At 32.4% G+C, this 19482-nt stretch overlaps 1 protein-coding gene across 1 annotated transcript in view; it reads right to left on the bottom strand.

Annotated features, from left to right (window-relative positions):
• LOC148939473 (microfibril-associated glycoprotein 4-like) overlaps nt 1-19482 on the bottom strand; it is a 93540-nt gene that overhangs the window by 33285 nt on the left and 40773 nt on the right. Inside the window, exons 3-4 of the mRNA XM_089106639.1 lie at nt 13042-13190; nt 6988-7267 (exon numbers count right to left, since the gene is read on the bottom strand). Of these exons, the coding sequence (XP_088962765.1) occupies nt 6988-7267; nt 13042-13190 (429 nt within the window). The remainder of the gene's footprint in view (nt 1-6987; nt 7268-13041; nt 13191-19482) is intronic.

Below are 19482 nucleotides of genomic sequence, written 5' to 3'. Positions count from 1 at the left end.
CTATGACTCTAAGGTAAAACACCAAACTCTTAACTAAAACTAAACTAAACTAGAACTCTAACAAAAACTCTAAGATACGACTCTAAGCTAAAAAACTCTAAACTCTTAACTAAAACTAAACTAAACTAGAACTCTAAGCTAAGTCTCTAAGGTAAAACTCTAAACTCTTAACTATATCTAAACGAAACTAGAACTCTAACAAAGACTCTAAGCTAAGACTCTAAGCTAAAACTAAAAAATCTTAAATAAAAATAAAATAAAATTCAACTATAACTACAAATATAAGCTAAGACTATAAACTATAAAAAAAAAATAAAATAAAATATAAATTCAAAAAAAACTATAAGATAATAATATAAGATAAAAACAAAAAAAAATAAACAATAAAAAAACAAAAATATAAATATAAAAAAAAATATAAGCTAATACTATAAGCTAAAATTATAAACTATTAACTATTACTCAACTAAACTTCAACTTTAACAAAAACTCTAAGCTAAGACTATAAGGTAAAACACTAAACTCTTAACTAAAACTAAACTAAACGAGAACTCTATCTAAAACTCAAAGGTAAAACATCAAATTCTTAACAAAAATTAAACTAAACTACAACTCTAACAAAAACTCTAAGCTAAGACTCTAAGCTAAAATTCTAAACTCTTAACTAAAACTAAACTAAACTAGAACTCTAACTAAAACTCTAATCTAAGACTCAGCTAAAACTCGAAACTCTTAACTAAAACTTAACCAAACTATAACTTTAAGTAGAACTCTAAGCTATGACTCTAAGCTAAAACTCTAAATTATTAACTTTAAATAAACTAAAATTTAAATATAAAAAAATCTATAATATTATAATACATTTTAGAAATATAAAATCTTAAATAAAAATAAATTAAAATATAACTATAAATTAAACTTATATAATACTATAATATAAAAAATATTAATACTTAACTAAAACTAAACTAAACTAGAACTCTAAATAAAACTCTAAGGTTAAGCTAAAACTCTAAACTAAAACTAAACTAAACTAGAACTTCCACAAAAACTCTAAACTAAGACTCTAAGCTAAAAACACTAAACTCTTAACTAAAACTAAACTAAACTAAAACTCTAAGCTATTAATATAAGATAAAACTCTTAACTATTAACTAAACTAAACTTCAACTTTAACAAAAACTCTAAGCTAATACTATAGGATTAAACTCTATACTATTAAATAAAACTAAACTAAACTATAAACCTAACAAAAACTATAAGATAACACTCTAAGCTAAAACTCTAAATTCTTAACTAAAACTAAACTAGAACTCTAATTAAAATTCCAAGTCTAAGCTAAAACTCTAAACTAAACTAGAACTTCAACAAAAAACTCTAAACTAAGACTCTAATCTAAAAACTCTAAAATCTTAAATAAAACTAAAATAAACTAGAACTCTAACAAAAACTATAAGATAAGACTCTAAGCTAAAACTCTAAACTCTTAACTAAAACTAAACTAAAACTCTAATCTAAGTCTCTAAGGTAAAACAACAAACTCTTAAATATAGCTAAACTAAACTATAACTCTAAAAAAAACTCTAAGCTAAGACTCTAAGCAAAAACTCTAAACTCTTAACTATTACTAAACTAAACTAGAACTCTAAAAAAAAATATAAGCAAAGACTCAAAGCTACAACTCCAAACTCTTAATTACGAGGAAACTAAACTAGAACTCTAAAATAAACTCTAAGCTAAGACTCTAAGCTAAAAACTCGAGACTCTTAACTATAACTAAACTAAACTAGAACTCTAACACAAATTATAAGCTAAGAGTCTAAGCTAAAACTCTAAACTCTTAACTAAAACTAAACTGAACTAGAACTCTTACTAAAACTCTAAGCTATGACTCTAAGGTAAAACTCTAAACTCTTAACTATAACTTTACTAAACTGTAACTTTAACTAAAACTCTAAGCTATGACTCTAAGCTAAAACTCTAAATTCTTAACTATAACTAAACTAAACTCGAACTGTAACTACAACTCTAAGCTAAGACTCTAAGGTAAAACTCCAAACTCTTAACTATAACTAAACTAAACTAGAACTGTAACAAAACTCTAAGCTATGACTCTAAGCTAAAACTCATAATTCTTAACTGTGACTAAACTAAACTTCAACTCTAACTATAACTCTAAGCTAAGACTCTATGGTAAAACTCTAAACTCTTAACTAAAACTAAACTAAACTAAACTAGAACTATAACTAAAACTCTAAGCTAAGACTCTAAGATAAAAACTCTAAACTTTTAACTAAAACTAAACTAGAACTATAACAAAAACTCTAAGCTAAGACTCTAAGCTAAAAAACTCTAAACTCTTAACTAAAACTAAACTAAAACTCTAAGCTAAGACTCTAAGCTAAAATTCTAATCTCTTAACTATTACTAAACTAAACTTCAACTTTAACAAAAACTCTAAGCTATGACTCTAAGCTAAAACTCTAAACTCTTAACTATTACTAAACTAAACTTCAACTTTAACAAAAACTCTAAGCTAAGACTCTAGGCTGGAACTCTAAACTCTTAACTATTACTAAACTAAACTAGAACTTAAAAAGAGATTATATGCTAAGAATCAAAGATAAAAAATCTAAAATATTAACTAAAACTAAACTCAACTAGAACTCAAAATAAAAATATGAGATTCGAATATAAGCTAAAACTCAAAAATCCTAACTAAAGATCGAATCAACTAAAACTTTCACAAAAACTCTAAGGTAAGACTCTAAGCGAAAACTACCGAATCTTAACTATAACTAAACCAAACTAGAACTTCAACGAAACCTCTAAGCTAAGAATCTAAGCTTAAAACTATAAACTCTTAACTAAAAATAAACTAAACTATAAATCTAACAAAAAATCTAAGCTAAGACTCGAAGCTAAAATACTAAACTCTTAATAAAAACTAAACAAAACTAGAACACTAACAAAAACTCTAAGCTACGACTCTAAGATAAAACTCTAAACTCTTAACTATTACTAAACTAAACAAAAACTCTAAAAAAAACTCTAAGCTAAGACTCTAAGCTAAAAAACTCTAACTCCTAACTAGAAGTAAACTAAACTAGAACTCTAACAGAAACTCTAAGCTAAGACTCTAAGGTAAAGCACCAAACTCTTAAGTAAAACTAAACTAAACTATAAATCTAACACAAACTCGAAGATAAGACTCAAATCTAAAACTATATACACCTAACTAAAACTAAACGGAAGTATAACTCCTACTACTTTTCTAAGCTTTAGCAGATAGGCCTCTTTTTATGTTTAAGACCCTGCATTTACTAAACTATTGAACTAAAACAAACTTTAATCTATAACTAAGATAAAATACTAAATTCTTAACTGTAACTAAACTAAACTTCAACTCTAACTAAAACTCTAAGCTAAGACTCTAAGGTAAAACTCTAAACTCTTAACTATTACTAAACTAAACTTCAACTTTAACAAAAACTCTAAGCTAAGACTCTAAGCTAAAACTCTAAACTATTAACTAAAACTAAACTTTAATTAAACTTTACTAAACTAAAACTCTAAGTAAAACTCTAAGCTAAGACTCTAAGCTAAAAAACTAAAAACTCTTAACTAAAACTAAACTAAACTAGAACTCTAACTAAAACTCTAAACTAAGACTCTAAGGTAAACACTAAATTCTTAAATAAAATTATAATAAACTAGAACTCTAACTGAAACTCAAATGTAAAACATCAAACTCTTAACTAAAATTAAATTAAACTAGAACTCTATAAAAAAACTATAAGTTAAGACTCTAAGCTAAAACTCGAAACTCTTAACTAAAACTTAGTCAAACTAAAACTTTAAGTAAAACTCTAAGGTATGACTCTAAGCTAAAACTCTAAGTTCTTAACTGTAACTAAACTAAACTCCAACTCTAACTAAAACTCTAAGATAAGACTCTAAGGTAAAACTCTAAACTCTTAACTAAAACTAAACTAAACTAGAACTCTAACAAAAACGCTAAGCTAAGACTCTAAGTTAAAACTCGAAACTCTTAACTAAAACTTAACCAAACTATAACTTTAAGTAAAATTATAAGCTATGACTCTAAGCTAAAATTCTAAACTCTTAACTAAAACTAAACTAATCTAGAACTCTAACTAAAACTCTAAGCTAAGACTCTAAGCTAAAAACTCTAAACTCTTAACTAAAACTAAACTAAACTAGAACTCAAACTAAAACTCTAAGCTAAGTCTCTAAGGTAAAACTTCAAACTCTTATCTATAAACTAAGTTGTGGTTGAAAAGGATAAGTACTTCAAGTTTTAAATTTTGTTTTGGAGTTTAATGAAGATAGTCTCTTTATATTAATTGGTCTGAACAGTATTTATTGGGTAGGAGGTATGAAAAAATTTGTTACATTTAGGTATGGTTGAAAGATATAATTATATCAACTAGTAAATTGAGTAGATAATTGAAAATGAGAAAAGATTATGCTCTGACCTTGACTTTGAAATCATTTTTTTGATTAGGATATATCCAAAAAGCTGTAAAGTATAGTTGTGGGTTAAATATATAAGTTCTTAAAGTTGGAAAATGGGTTTAGGAGTGACATTAAGAAAGGATCTAGCTCTGTAATGGTCTTAGAAAAGTGTTTATTGGCGTTGAGGTATACAAAAAGCTGTAAAGTATAGTTGTGGGTGAAAAAGATAAGTACTTAAAGTTGGAAAATGGGTTTAGGAGGGATATTAAGAAAGTAACTTGTTCTGAAATGGTCTTTGAAAAGTATTTCTTGATGTTGAGGTATCCAAAAATCTGTAGAGTATAGTTGTGGGTGAAAAAGATAAGTACTTCAAGTTTGAAAATGGGATTAGGAGGGACATTAAGAAAATAACTTGTTCTGAAATGCCTTTGAAAAGTATTAAAAAATGGTGGCTCAGGGGGCCCTTTGGGAGCCCGTGGGAACCTTGGGGGGCCGGGGGCTTCCTTCGGGGTTGGGTGGGGTATGATGGCCTTTGGGGTTGGGGTAAGGGACCTCACGACACCGTTCAAATGGAACTTGTGTATTATAACGACCACAGAGTTTCACCCTCAAATCCTCTTCTAAAACATCTTCCAAAATCATCTTTTCAAATGTCTCTAACTGTTTTGCCGAAATAATTCCCTAAAATGTCTAAAACGCTTTCGCCCAAATAACCCCTAAACGTAATTTATGCGTGTTCCTTTTGTTTTTGGCATCCCTGCGCTGTCACATTTCAAATTACTAAGAAACCCTTTCACGTGTTAATCATTTCATCGCTAAGATCATTCTTGTAGAATTGTTTCCATGGCAAAGTTTATTAATATCTTTGGAGTTCGACCAGTAGAACTATTTCCGGGGCGAAGTTCATTAATGTCTTGGGTCTATTCCTGGAGAATTGTTTCTGGGCGTGCACTTAGCCAAACCAACAACAACAAATACTGTTTCCTATTTCTGGATCATAACATTCGCACCGAGCATGCACTTGACCAAAACAACAACAACAACAAATAAATCGATCTTGGAAAAAGAGGTCATTGACCGATTACGCAATCATTCTCCATAGGGACTCTATGCCCATATTTGGTGTGGGCGTGGGAGTTTTTAAAAAAAAGTGTCCGGATCGGGATTCGAAGGGGTATTGTTCTCGTGGGAGTACTAGGGTCCTTTCTACTTATACCAAACTTTAGCTGCCTTTGGTTCTCAAAATTATTTAACTGCTACCCCAATTTTAGATCCCAATGAAACTGCATCAGGTACTGAAGACCAAATTTTACTGAGAATAAATATTTGTAATCAACTAACATTGTCATAAGACCTATGGTACAAATTCAGTCACTATCTGATTCTTTTTGTGGTTTTTTATACCTAACTCAAAGAACCCAAGAAAGCCTGATCAAATCACGAGTATATTCAACTTGGTTTCATAAAGTCACTTGTGTGCCAATCAGCTTTTGTATTAGCTTGTTTCATATTTAAGAAACATAGTTCAAACACCTTAGCGAAACTCAATCAAGTCACAGGTTATTTTTGATGTGGTTTCATAGCTAATTCCATTTCTGGTAAATGACATTTTCTGGCTTCTAGTTCTGCTATGACTAAGCACAACTCTAACGCTAGACTCTAATAAGAATCGGATTTACCAACACAAACCGTATTTCACATCCCTAAATAACAAAAGCAATGTCTTTATTTCAGCGAATATTCCATTTGCCAGTAGAACTGTCATTTAAATAAATAGAATTTTCTATACTAGGAAGAATATGGTACTGGTTCTTTTTTTTATAGGTATCTAAAAAATCTTCCTTAGCTAGTTAAATGTTCTATTAAGACTAAATAGAAGTTCGCTTATAATCAGATATTCCAGTTGGATTTATTAGAGCAACGTCGTTTGTTCACGTTCATTCAAAAAATTGCCATTTTCTGTTGTATCTTAGGTTTATACAAACTGACGAAACTTAATCAAGTCAACGGTATGTTTGATGTTGTTTCATACCTATTTCAGTTTCTGATAACTGATATTTGGGTCACTCCCAGTATTGCTAAGAATAAACGTTACAATAAAGCTAGGCTCGCAGGGGAGTCAAATTTTACTTCTGCAGCCTACATTTCAGGTCCCATAACTCAAAAAAATGTCTTTATATCGGTGATGACTCGATTTCCGTTTATTTCAACATTAATCAAAACATTGTTTTCTCCAGCCAGAAATTTTTTTCTAAAATAAGTAAAAGCCTCTTTTGCGCACTGGTAAAAACGTATGTTGGCACATTTTTAGATAAATATTTAGCATAATTTAAAAAAAAAATCTACCCTTTTAGATAGATAAATGTGTCTGATTCGCTTTGAATCAGACAAAATAGCCAAATTACTACAACAATCATTGGTCCCTTTCGCTACGTTTTCTATCAGGGCTAATCATTTTCATCCTTAGATAAAGTCATCAGTAATGCCCTTTAATAAAACCGGACTTACCTGCGTTTCCAAAATAAAGGTTATGATGATAAAGACGATATAGATCTTTCTCAGAGCCAATTCTGAACCCTCTATACCGAGCAAATCTTTTATTTCCACTCCAATCTTCTAGATCAATCATGAGTTCGTTCTTAGTTTCATTATCAACATTGGTTAAAGCATATAGTAGAATATTTCCAAGCCAAAATTCTCGGTCAAAGTCCCCAAATCCGACTTTATAATCTTCCCACCCTCTCATAAAATTTTCGTGGGGCTCCACATCATCTCTTGTCTGAAATACCTAGAATAGACAATACTCTTAACAAATATGATAATTAAAAAGAGAATTGGATACCTTCATTTCAGTTGTAAATGAACCCTCTCCTGATACTCTACGACCACTCGTTCGATAAGATCATCCTCGGAAAAAATAAAGAAAAAAGACGACATGGTAGTACTATCATGCAAAAATGTGATTCTCCGTGTTGCTCAAGCCTCGGGACTGTAAGCCTCCTGTTAAGTGTTCAACACAACGACAATTTAAGGGATATACTTTTGACACCAACTTGGCTTCATTTTTGGAGGTTCTCAGACATATTTGTTTTAATACTCAAAAATAAATGTTTCGTAACCTTAGAATACTTTTCAACCGAACCCGAATAAAACTTGATATTTCCAAAACTGTTATATACGAAATACTTTTTCAATCCACATTTTCTTTAAAAACGTACTTTACTACAATAGAACAGAGTTTCCCATTTATTAGGATGCGGCTACACCTGCAGCTATGTCTTCCGAATTGAACCTGTGTATAACTAAAAATTTTCATTTTTATCAGGATTGCCCTAAGTTTGTTCGTCATAGAAAGGCAGTGTAGTATTCGAAAAAATACCTAATCACACCATTTTTTTTCTAAGATTACTTTCTTTGTAGAAGTTCTGTTTTACGTAAACACTCTCTTAGGGCACAATTTTATGCCTTTCAAATAAATTTTAAAACAATCCTGAAATTCAATATTGAAGAGGAAAACTACGAGTATTTTCTTTTACAAAGATATTGGTGAATATGACATAGCCATAGATCTTATAAACAAGGAAATTAAAAAGGTGTTATGAACAGAAGATAAAAACGACAAAAATGAGGGGGTTGTATGTTTCAGCCCCAGACACTGTTTGGGGTTTATGCATACACACATATTCTATAAGAATAGAGTGTCATCAATTTAGTAACTCGATAATAGTAGGGTGTCAGAAAATTGCCCCTAAGTAAAACTAGGGAGTTATCCAAATCAAAAAAGGGTAATTCTGTCGTGGAAGGTTTGGGAAAGAATTTAGAAGATAAGAATAGAAAAATAAAACACTCCATAAAAAAAATAAGAATTCACTCTGTATAAAAACAATACTAAAAGCAAACTCTTCCGAGCATAATTTCAAAATTCATATATCAAAATTTAAGCAATTTTCTGATGACCAACTTTATCTTGATTATTTGATGTCAACTATAAGTAAAAAGTTTTTCTACAAATAAACTAATTTTTTTTACATCTTAAAAGGAGCGAGTAACGTTTAAAAATTGATGAAGGGGAATAGTATTCGGCACAAATTTTCAAGGCCTATTGTAAAGCATATTATAGACATGAAGTGAAACAACCTGCTTAAACAGTTTGTCATGACAAATTGTAAGGGAATTCCTAAAAAAAAGTGGTAGTGAACCACTGACAGTGGCAGTGGTAGTGAAACAGTGGTAGTGAACCATGACAGTGGTAGTGAAATCCTAAAAAAAGGAGTTTCAATTACAATATATACATGAATAGAATCTTTAATTCGTGATGATTCTGAGTATGTAAAACTTATTAGCTTTAACGTTGATCATAAGAATTATTAGTCTGAGAAAATTTGCAAAATTCAATAAAGACGGGAGGAATCCCGGAGCTGATGTTTCATGCCCACATGTGCAGAAAAGCAGAAAAAAAAAATTTTTTTTTAATTTTCCAAGGAGGCTAAACAAGGTTTCATATATTTTTTCCACCAAAATTGAGATACACATATATATTCGTCAAAAGTATTAATGTCGTTCCTTTGAAAACACTTATTTTTTGTTTAATCAAACAGTTCGTGATAACAAACTGTAAGTAAGGAGCGACCCGGCTGAATAGTAACCGAAACTCTAAAAACCGAAATTTTGATGCCAATAGATACATCAAAAGAATCAAATTTTCATGCATATTTCAGATATATAAGTTTCATCAAGTTTAGTCTTACACATCAAAAGTTACGTGCCTGAGAAAATTTGTCTTATTTTCGAAAAAAGGTGGAAACAACCCCGAAAAGTCAAAGAACTTTAATGAAACCCACACCATCAGATTCAGCGTATCAGAGAACCCTACTATAGAAGTTTCAAGCTCTTATCTGCAGAAATGTGGAATTTTATATTTTTTGCCAGAAGAAAGATCACGGATGCGTGTTTATTTTTTATTTTTTCGTGTTTTTTTTTCCAGGAGTGATCATATTAATCCAGTAGTTCTAGAATATCGTGAGAGGGCTCTTTCGAACGGAAATTAAAAGTTCTAGGGCCCTTTTTAATTGATCAAAAAATTGGAGGGCAATTTGGCCCCTTTCCACGCTCATTTTTTCCCGAAGTCACCCAATTAAAATTTTTAAACAGCCATTTTGTCCAGCACTGTCAAAAATCCAATTAATATATCTTTGAGAATGACATAATCCCACACAGATCCCGGGGGAAGGACTGGAATTAATGAACTTTGCCCATTGTTTACATATAGTATTGGTTAATGCGAAGTATACAGATGTTTTCAGGAGGAAATTTTTCTGGTGGGGGGGCGGTCGGAGAAGGGGTTTACGGGGGAGGATCTTTCCATGGAGGAAGTTTCCTTTGGGGAAGGGACATTTCTATGAAGGGAGCGCCGGATTTCCCAGTATTATTTAAAAAACGATCCGAAATCAAATTAAAAAAACAAGTTTTTTTCAACTGAAGGTAAGGAGCAACATTAAAGCTCAAAACGAACAGAAATTATTACGTATACGAGGAGGTTATCCCCCAAGTTAATACCTCGCTCTTTACGCTATTAAATAAAAAAACAAGTTTTTTTAACTGAAAGTAAGGAGCAACATTAAAACTTAAAACGAACAGAAATTATTCCGTATATGAAAGGGGCTGTCCCCTCCTGAACGCTTCGCTCTTTACGCTAAAGTTCTTATTGTTTTAAAAAATAGAGTTGTAAGAAAGAGTCTAACTTTAGCGTAAAGAGCGAGGCGTTGAGGAGGGGACAGCCCCTTTCATATACAGAATAATGTCTGTTCGTTTTAAGCTTTAATGTCACTCCTTACTTTCAGTTAAAAAAACTTGTTTTTTTATTTAATTTCTGAACGTTTTTGAATTAAGGCAGCTTGGATTTTGGCTCACCATACCTGAATAATTAAAACGAAATTTGCATATTAATTTTACTTTTTTTAGGCTAAATGGCTTTCTCGAAATTTTGTTCTGACGTAACTTACGAATTAACTTAGGTAACGAACTTCTATATTCGTATGTTTTTATTGCGTATATTAGGGAGTTCGCCCCCTAGTCAATACCTCGCCCTTTTCGCTAAAATTCAAATTTTGTTTGAATCACAAACCTCTGAATCACAAAGGCCGGTTACTTAGAATAGATAGTTCTTTTGAAAGTACTAAAAAACAACTTTCAAACAGTTCGTGGTAACGAACTGTAAGTAAGGAGCGACCCGGCTCAATAGTAACCGAAGCTGTAAAAAACGGGATTTTGATACCAATAGATGCATCAAAAGAATCAGATTTTAATACTGATTTCAAATATATAAGTATCATCAAGTTTAGTTCTACCCATCAAAAGTTACGTGCCTGAGAAAACTTGACTGATTTTCAAAAAAAGGGGAAAAGACCCCCTAAAAGCTATGGAACCTTAATGAAAATCACACCATCAGATTCAGCGTACTAGAAGACCCTGCTGTAGCTGTTTCAAGCTCCTATCTGCCAAGATGTGAAATTTTTCATATTTAGCCGTAAGGAAGATCATGGATACGTGTTTATTTGTTGTTTTTTTCCTACGGGTGATCTTATCGATCCAATAGTTCAAAAATGTCATGAGAGGTCTCATTCGAACGGAAATGAACAGTTCTAGTGTCCTTTTTAAGTGACCAAAAAAATGGAGGGCAACTAAGCCCCATCCCACGCTCATTTTTTCCCAAAGTCACCAAATCAAAATTTTGAGAGCGCCATTTTGTTCAGTATGGTCGAAAATGTAATAAATATGTCTTTTAATGACTTAATCCCCCAACGTCCCCGAGGGGAGGGCTGAAAGTTATGAACTTTACCCAATGTTTACATATAGTATTGGTTATTGGGAAGTATACAGACGTTTTCAGGGGGATTTGTTTCTGGTAATGGGGGGGGGGGGCGGGGGTTATGTGGGAGGATCTGTCCATGGAGGAAGTTTTCATGGGGGGCGGGACATTTCTATGAAGGGGGCGCCGGATTTCCCAGCATTATTTAAGAAAACGATAAGAAATTAAATAAAAAAAACAAGTTTTTCAACTGAAAGTAAGGAGCAACATCAAAACTTAATACGAACAGAAATTAGTAAGTATATGATTAGGTTCACCCCCTAGTCAGTACCTCACTCTTTAAGCCAAAGATTTTTTTTGTACTTTCATATTAGCTATTTATTCTAATTAACGGCCTTTGGGATTTAGGGGTCATTGTTAAAGAATTGGAACAAAATTCAAACTTTAGCGTAAAGAGGGAGGTATCGACTAGGGGACAAACCCCCTAATATACGTATTAAAAATATATGGATATAGAAGTTCGTTGCGTAAGTTAATACGTAAGTTACATATATTTATTGCTAATAAAAACGTTCGTAAATAAAATTAAACAACTTTCGAGATAGCCATTTAACCAAATAAAAGTAAAATTAATATGTATTTTTTTTTTTATTATTCATGTACGGTGAGCCAAAATCAAAACCTCCATTAATTCAAAAACGTTCAAAAATTAAATTAAAAAAAACAAAATTTTTAACTGAAAGTAAGGAGCAACATTAAAACTTAAAACGAACAGAAACTTTTTTCTCACAACTTTATTTTTTAAAACAATAAAAAACTTTAGCGCAAAGAGCGAGCCGTTGAGAAGGGGATAGCCCCTATCATCTACGGAACAATTTCTGTTCGTTTTAAGTTTTAATGTCACTCCTTACTTTCAGTTAAAAAAACTTGTTTTTTTTATTTAATATTTAGAAAGGCCGGTTTCAATTTTCGTTTGCACTTTGTCAAAATATTGACCAACAAACACCCAATTTTTTGGGGAAACAGTTTTGCGTTCTTAAACTAAAGTTTCATAATTGAAGAAGTTGGTTCTAAAATATTACCTTTTCACAGAACTTATGTTTTTAGGGGGGGGGGGTTCCTTTAAATTTTATTTTGAGCTTAAGAGCTTTAGTTACCATGCAGAGAGAGAAAATTGAGAGAAAATTCATTTTTATTAAATATCAATAGTCACAAAAAAAACATATAAAACAGACCTACCACGTGAAAATCTATACAGATTTGTTTGTGGCAGGACTCACTATTTTACTCACTCATATATATATTGAAGAAAACTTACTCACATATATAATGGAAAAAAAAATAATAATAACAATGCAATCATATAAATAAATAAGAAATAAACCTCATGGGAACCGCAAACCAATCCTTACACTAAGACAGAAGACATAATACAGCCCCCCCCCCCTCCGCCATCCCTATTCATTAAGAAATTCTTTAACCTATTTTTAAAAGAGGTCACACTCTCAGCCATCCTAGTGCTTTCCGGGAGACTGTTCCATACCGAAAAACACACAAGCCTAAATACAAAATTAAACCTAGCAGTGTGTCGTCTCTCATGTACTAGGTCCGCAGAATTCCTTGTATCATAAGAATGGTACGCAGAATTCGATGATAAAACATCACAAAAATAATTAGGTGCTAATTTATTTAAACACTGATGCACAAAATGAAAATTTGGGGCTGATACAAACTGAAAATTTGAAATTGCTTACAGTCCATCCACCTCCTTCTGATTCCATGTCGCAGTAAACCTTCCAGGGTCCTTGAATTAAGTTTGGTGGATGTATTAAATAAACTCCACTTTCTTGTGCCTCTTGATTAATAGCTATGTCATAACAGCTTTCTCCAACTTCAAACTTATCTAAAAAATAAATTTTTTGTAAAAAAAAATTTTTTATTTATTGTAAAAAAAATATAGCATATACACTAAGATTCATTGTTTTCACTGAAATTGAAATCTTTGTGGTACTAAACAATGTTTTTAGAAATAATGAACTCAAATTCAGATAATAGGATTTGCCAAGATACTGGCATATATTTGTAAGGATTTCCACTATATTGCCGTCAACGACGAACTTAAAATATTTTCAAGGAGCTTAAATACCTAAGGCTTAGAAAAGAAAATAATTATTACTTCAAAGTTAGATGATTTGAGTAACCACAAAGCTTGTCGGCATTTTTGAAGACCACACTACCTTTTTATGACGAACAATTAAAAGTTCGATAGAAATAAATCCTTTTATTAGACAGTGAAAAGAGTTGCAAAATCTCTGGATATTTCGGTCACATATACAGTAGCCATGTTCAGTTTATCTGCTGAAGATGGTCGCTATGTATATGACCGAAATATCAAGAGATTTTGTAACTGTTTTCATTGTCTAGTAAAAGGATTTATCCCTATTAAACTTTTATTTGTTCGAAAATTATTGTCCATATTAAGATTCTTGACCTTTATTTTTATGAAATTCAACATCTAAGACATCTTTCTTGCATACGGTGACTCGATAGGTAGCCTTACAGTATACGGTGAGCCATTTCGGTATAGGTAGCCTTACGGTATACTTGATAGGTAGCCTTACGGTTTACGGTAGGCATTACGGTATAGGTAGCCTTACGGTATACGGTTACGGTATAAAGTCACCATACGGTGACTATTATAAGCCCAACAAGGCCATACAACAGAGTATGGAAAATTCAAATCACATATAGAAACATAAATCTACTCTCTCCTCCCGGCAAAAACAACAACAACGAAAAAACACGAACTTATATTACTCTCTTTTCCTTACAACGTCAACATCATGCATACAATTTTTTTTTTCATTTAAACCTAGCACGATCATGCGATAAAGTATTCCATAGTACACATTACTTTTACTCTACTCTTTTTACCACTTTATTAGCATATCTAAAAACCTGGATGATTGTCTTTTTTAATTTCGTCTGCAGGATCCCCAGAAACTCAAGTATATCACCTTTAAGGAACATACTTCTTAACTCAAAAAGCTCCTGACACCTAGCCAGAACAATGACTTGATGAGGTTGATAGATTTTAGGATAAGAATTTGAGAGAAATGTTCTAACAGTAGGATATGCAATTGGAGAGTTTAGAATCTTGATAATGTAGAAGAAAAACGGCGTGATTTTAAGAAAACAATTTGTGAAGCAGCAGAGGGTGTTTGAGAAGAAAATTTATAAAGGCAGCTAGGAATTTTAGCGACTCCAAAGTTTGGTAGAATAGAGAATTTTTGGATAAAAAGCTCCTGAGTGATAGATTTAACAAGAATAAGAGGAATTCAAGGAAAGTGGATAAACTCTTACAGTATGAATTAAGGAGACGGGAAAAGAGAGGCTTTGAATGAACTGCTAAGGAAGATGAAATTAGACGACATAATAGTAATATAATATTTTAATATATTAAGGAGTTTAAAGGAAGTAGTCAGTTTTGACAAGTCCTAATTCAAGATAGAAATTATTTCAATTATTGATAAGGATAGTGTTAAGAAACGATGGGCTTAAAATTTTGAGTTCATAAGTTTATTAATCCACATTCACAAACAAATAAATAAATTAAACAACACTTTCACGCAGGAGAAGACCTATGAAGGTTTGCGATCACGCGAAAGTCCACGTAACTACTTACCTATTAACTCAACTATTTACATAAACCTAAACTATTTAATTAAAAAAATTATACATAAACACTTGAAATTAAAATTTTGAGTGTGGGTTATGCAGTTTAAAAGGAAAATACTCAGAATATCTGGATGATTTAAAAGTGAACGAACATTTATTCAGTAATGAGCAGACAGAGGCGCAGTTAAAAGGACTAACAAATGCAAAAGGATGTAGGTACTGATATTATGCTGCATGCATTTTTGAAATATGGTGGCTATAACATAAGATATTGAACATGGACACGATTCCTGGTAAATAGAAACTAGAGATTTCCGGAGAACTTTAACTAAATCTATTTATAAGAAAGATACTGCAGTAATTATAGAGGTATTAGCTTGATTTCAGTAGGAAGTAAATTGCTCAACATAATCAAATTAAATAGACTAAGAGATGATTTAAATAAAGGTATAAGAGAAAAATAGTGCTGTTCAAAGAAAGGGAAAAGACAACTTGACTTAAATTTCAAGCTTAGATTGTCAAGTAGTGTGTGAATTATCAGTTCCGTTTAGGCTTGAGTTTTAAAAGTTATTAATAGACATTTGATCCAGCAGATTGAAAAGCTTCAATGACGATAGTTAATGCCCACGCCACATTAGTAGATTGTATATATGGAATTTGCTTGAGGCCCTAGGAATTCCCATACTATTTGCTTGATGCTCTACACCTTTTCAAAGAGAGTCAGTACTCCCTCACATGGTATACACTACAGTTTCACGTGCACATTGCAAAAAGCGAGCAAATCTATAAAGTGGTCAAAAACGTTTTGAGAGTATAATTGTTTTTTTTTTTTAAATCGAAAACTAGAAATTGTCAAATTGTGTATTTAGGAATGATTTTGTAGGAAAAGCTGTGTATCACCCATGTATTATCCACTGTTCCATTTCTTTGAAGTATGTGCTATCAAGAATGGTTTCTGATTTTTATGGACAATTGCCTTTAGTAAAGAATAGTTCGTTATGAATGTGTCGGTAGATAGCATTTGCGAAATGGATCCTATGAAGGTGGAGAAAAAAAACAGTTTAGCATTTGCGAATTGGACTATACGAACGATATTAATTGAATAATAGGGGAAAAAACAGAGCTAGATAAAATTTGCGAATTGGAACGTATGAAGGTAGAGAAAAACGGGGTATCGCATTTACGAATTGGTGATTATCAGTTAAGGTAACCCCTTGGGGTTGTTAACTCATACCTTATTTATTATAAATTTGGAAGAATATCAATCTATGGAAATGGTTAACGATGATTAAATGGTCTTATGAGTTGACCTAGCTTTACTTCTTTGATGTGTTCTGTATAATAAACATGTTGTGTTTGAATAGTGTTATCAATTTAAATAGAGTTTAACGTTATAGTATACTAAACATTTTATACTAAGAGAGATCTAGATGGCAAGAAAAGAATTTTAGTAACGGATAGCTTTATTTCTTCGATGTGTTCTGTATAATACACAAGTGGCGGGGTGATGGCAGCGGTGTGTTTTAGAGTACTTATAGTGCTGTACTCTGGGCCGAATTGATTGCGAAAAAACCCGAATGAATGAGTTGAAAGAAAATTTTTAACTCTTCTTCTTCTATTTAACAGCAGGCGGGCTTTTCAGTAAAACTATTTAGCCCTTTTCCTTTTGCTTCACTCTGTGGGCTACAGAGCTACTGGCTTTATTGCCTCATATTTATTAGATATATTCAGATATCTTTCAGCAGATATTTAGACTCTAGGAGTTCAAATATAAGATTATAGATGTCGATTTCTATGCTCTGTGTGCAGGTATAGTTGGCTAGGCTCTTGGCTGATAGTGGGATTTTGTGGTGTTTGAAGTAGTTTAACAGTTTAGAAAGCAAGGTATGTTGTTCAGACGTCAGCATATTACATTAAAATAGGCAATGGTCAATTGTTTCATTATTCATATTACAATGCCTGCAAAGAGGGGACAGGGGAATTGAACCACTTGAATTAGAAAGCTTATATGAGAATGCAAGGAAATTTAGTCCATTTGTTCCAGAACGAATTCTATGATAATTTTTAACTAAAAATGGCTGAAAAGTGTTTTGGGAGTGATGGGTTGATGGCAGAAGGATGTCTTAACTTAGTTATAGTGTGATAGTGGGGGGCGAATTGCTAGCGAAAAACCCAAATGAATGAGTTGAAATAAAAATTTTAACGAGAAATGGCTGAAGTGTTCTTGGGGAGATGGGTTGATGGCAGAAGGATGTCTTAGCGTAGTTATAGTGTGATAGTGGGGGCCGAATTGCTTACGAAGAACCCGAATGGATGACTTGAAAATAACATTTTTAACGAGAAATGTCTGAAAAGTGTTTTGGGGGAGATGGGTTGATGACAGAAGGATGTTTTAGCGTAGTTCTAGTGTGATAGTGGGGGGGGGGCGAATGGCTAGCGAAAAACCCAAATGAATGAGTTGAAATAAAATTTTTAACTATAAATGGCTGAAAAGTGTTTAGGGGGAGATGGGTCAATGACAGAGGGGTGTCTCAGCGTAGTTATAGTGGGATCGTGGGGGATGAATTGCTACCGAAAACCCCAACTGAAAGAGTTGACATAGAATTTTTCTCAGTTAATCTCTGAAAAATTATTTTGGGGGGAAATTGTCTAAAGTTAGCTAGCTGCCACGTAGCATATGTCTCTGGAGTCTGTGGGGGCGTCATGCTTACAAAAAAACCCGAGTAGATGACTTGAAAGTAAAATTTCTAACGAGAAATGGCTGAGAAGTGTTTTGGGAGAGAGATGGGTTGATGGCAGAAGGATGTCTTAGCATAGTTATAGTGTGATAGTGGGGGGCGAATTGCTAGCGAAAAACCCAAATGAATGAGTTGAAATAAAATTTTTAACTAGAAATGGCTGAAAAGTGTTTTGGGGGAGATGGGTCGATGACAAAGGGGTGTCTTAACGTAGTTATAGTGGGGGGCGAATTGCTAGCGAAAAACCCAAATGAATGAGTTGAAATAAAAATTTTAACGATAAATGTCTGAAAAAATATTTTTTGGGGGAGATTGTGCGATGGCAGATGACTGTCATAGAGTAGTTATAGTTTGATAGTTTGGGGGCGTACTGCTTACAAAAAAAACCAGATTGGATGACTTGAAAATAAAATTTTTAACGAGAAATGGCTGAAACATGTTTTGGGGGAGATGGGTTGATGGCAGAAGAATGTCTTAGCGTAGTTATAGTGTGATAGTGGGGGGCTAATTGCTAGCGAAAAACCCAAATGAATGAGTTGAAATAAAAATTTTAACTAGAAATGGCTGAAAAGTGTTTTGGGGGAGATGGGTCGATGACAGAAGGGTGTCTTAGCGTAGTTATAGTGTGATAGTTGGGGGCGAATTGCTTGCGAAAAAACCCGAATGAATGAGTTGAAATAAAAATTTTAACTAGAAATGGCTGAAAAGTGTTTTTGGGGAGATGGGACGATGACAGAGGGGTGTCTTAGCGTAGTTATAGTTTGATAGTGGGGGGGCGAATTGGTAGCCTGAAATCTGATTGAATAAGGGTTTTTGACCGTAAACTCTAGCTTTTTGTAAGAAAATTATGTAAAATACAATTCTCTGGTTCAAATGTGAAACTTAAGTCCATTTTTGGATCAAAAAAAAACTATTTCCTTAAAATCTCAGCTAATAAGGGTTTTTGACCGTAAACTCTAGCTTTTTGTAAGAAAATGGAAAATTATGGAAAATACAATTCTCTGGGTCAAATGTGAAACTTAAGTCCATTTTTGGATCGAAAAATAAAACTATTTCCGTAAAATCTAAGCTAATAAGGGTTTTCACCGCAAACTCTAGTTTTTTTTGTTGTAAGAAAATTATGGAAAATACAATTCTCTAATTCAAATGTGAAACTTAAGTCCAGTTTTGGATACTCATAATGATGAGGACTGATGGTTCTAATTCAATATTTTTTTCATAAAAGCAAACTATTTTTTTTTAACTTCGAAATTATTCAACTTAATTTTTTTTTTGTACGCATCTTAAAATGACAAAATATGCTTACGGCTCTAACAATTGTACTCTATGATTGCTCAGAGACATGATGTGGCTTTCCCACTGGTATTCTATGTCTGGTTATCGACACTACCTAGTCTATTGCATGTGTTAAATCAGTATTGTTTACGAAGTGGAATGGTTAACACATAAGGCATATCTTTAAAAAAAAAGTGAAGATGGAACATTTTAGTAAACTATGTTCACACGACAATGTTATTGTTGCATTGAATGCCGACAAGGAGAAGTATTTAAACTATGAAACAATTACAAGTGGTAGCACTATTGGAAATGTATGCATGCATTGTCATGACAGTAAGGAATTAAATTTCTTTGGCATACCGAACAAATTCAACTCTTATTTTGGTGGTTATGGGAGATTGAGATCTCCAGAGATGATTGCACTCAAAGAGAATGCCAACATAAAAATAGTCGTTGATGATAGAGGACAACTCCTTGCTACTGTTGCAGGTAACACATTAC

Source organism: Artemia sp. Qi Xiang Cuo, chromosome 21 (genome assembly GCF_049724085.1).
Source record: "Artemia sp. Qi Xiang Cuo chromosome 21, ASM4972408v1, whole genome shotgun sequence".
NCBI lineage: Eukaryota > Metazoa > Arthropoda > Branchiopoda > Anostraca > Artemiidae > Artemia > Artemia sp. Qi Xiang Cuo.
The sequence above is the reverse complement of the archived record's forward strand: the minus strand, read 5'-3'. Positions and strand labels throughout refer to the sequence as shown.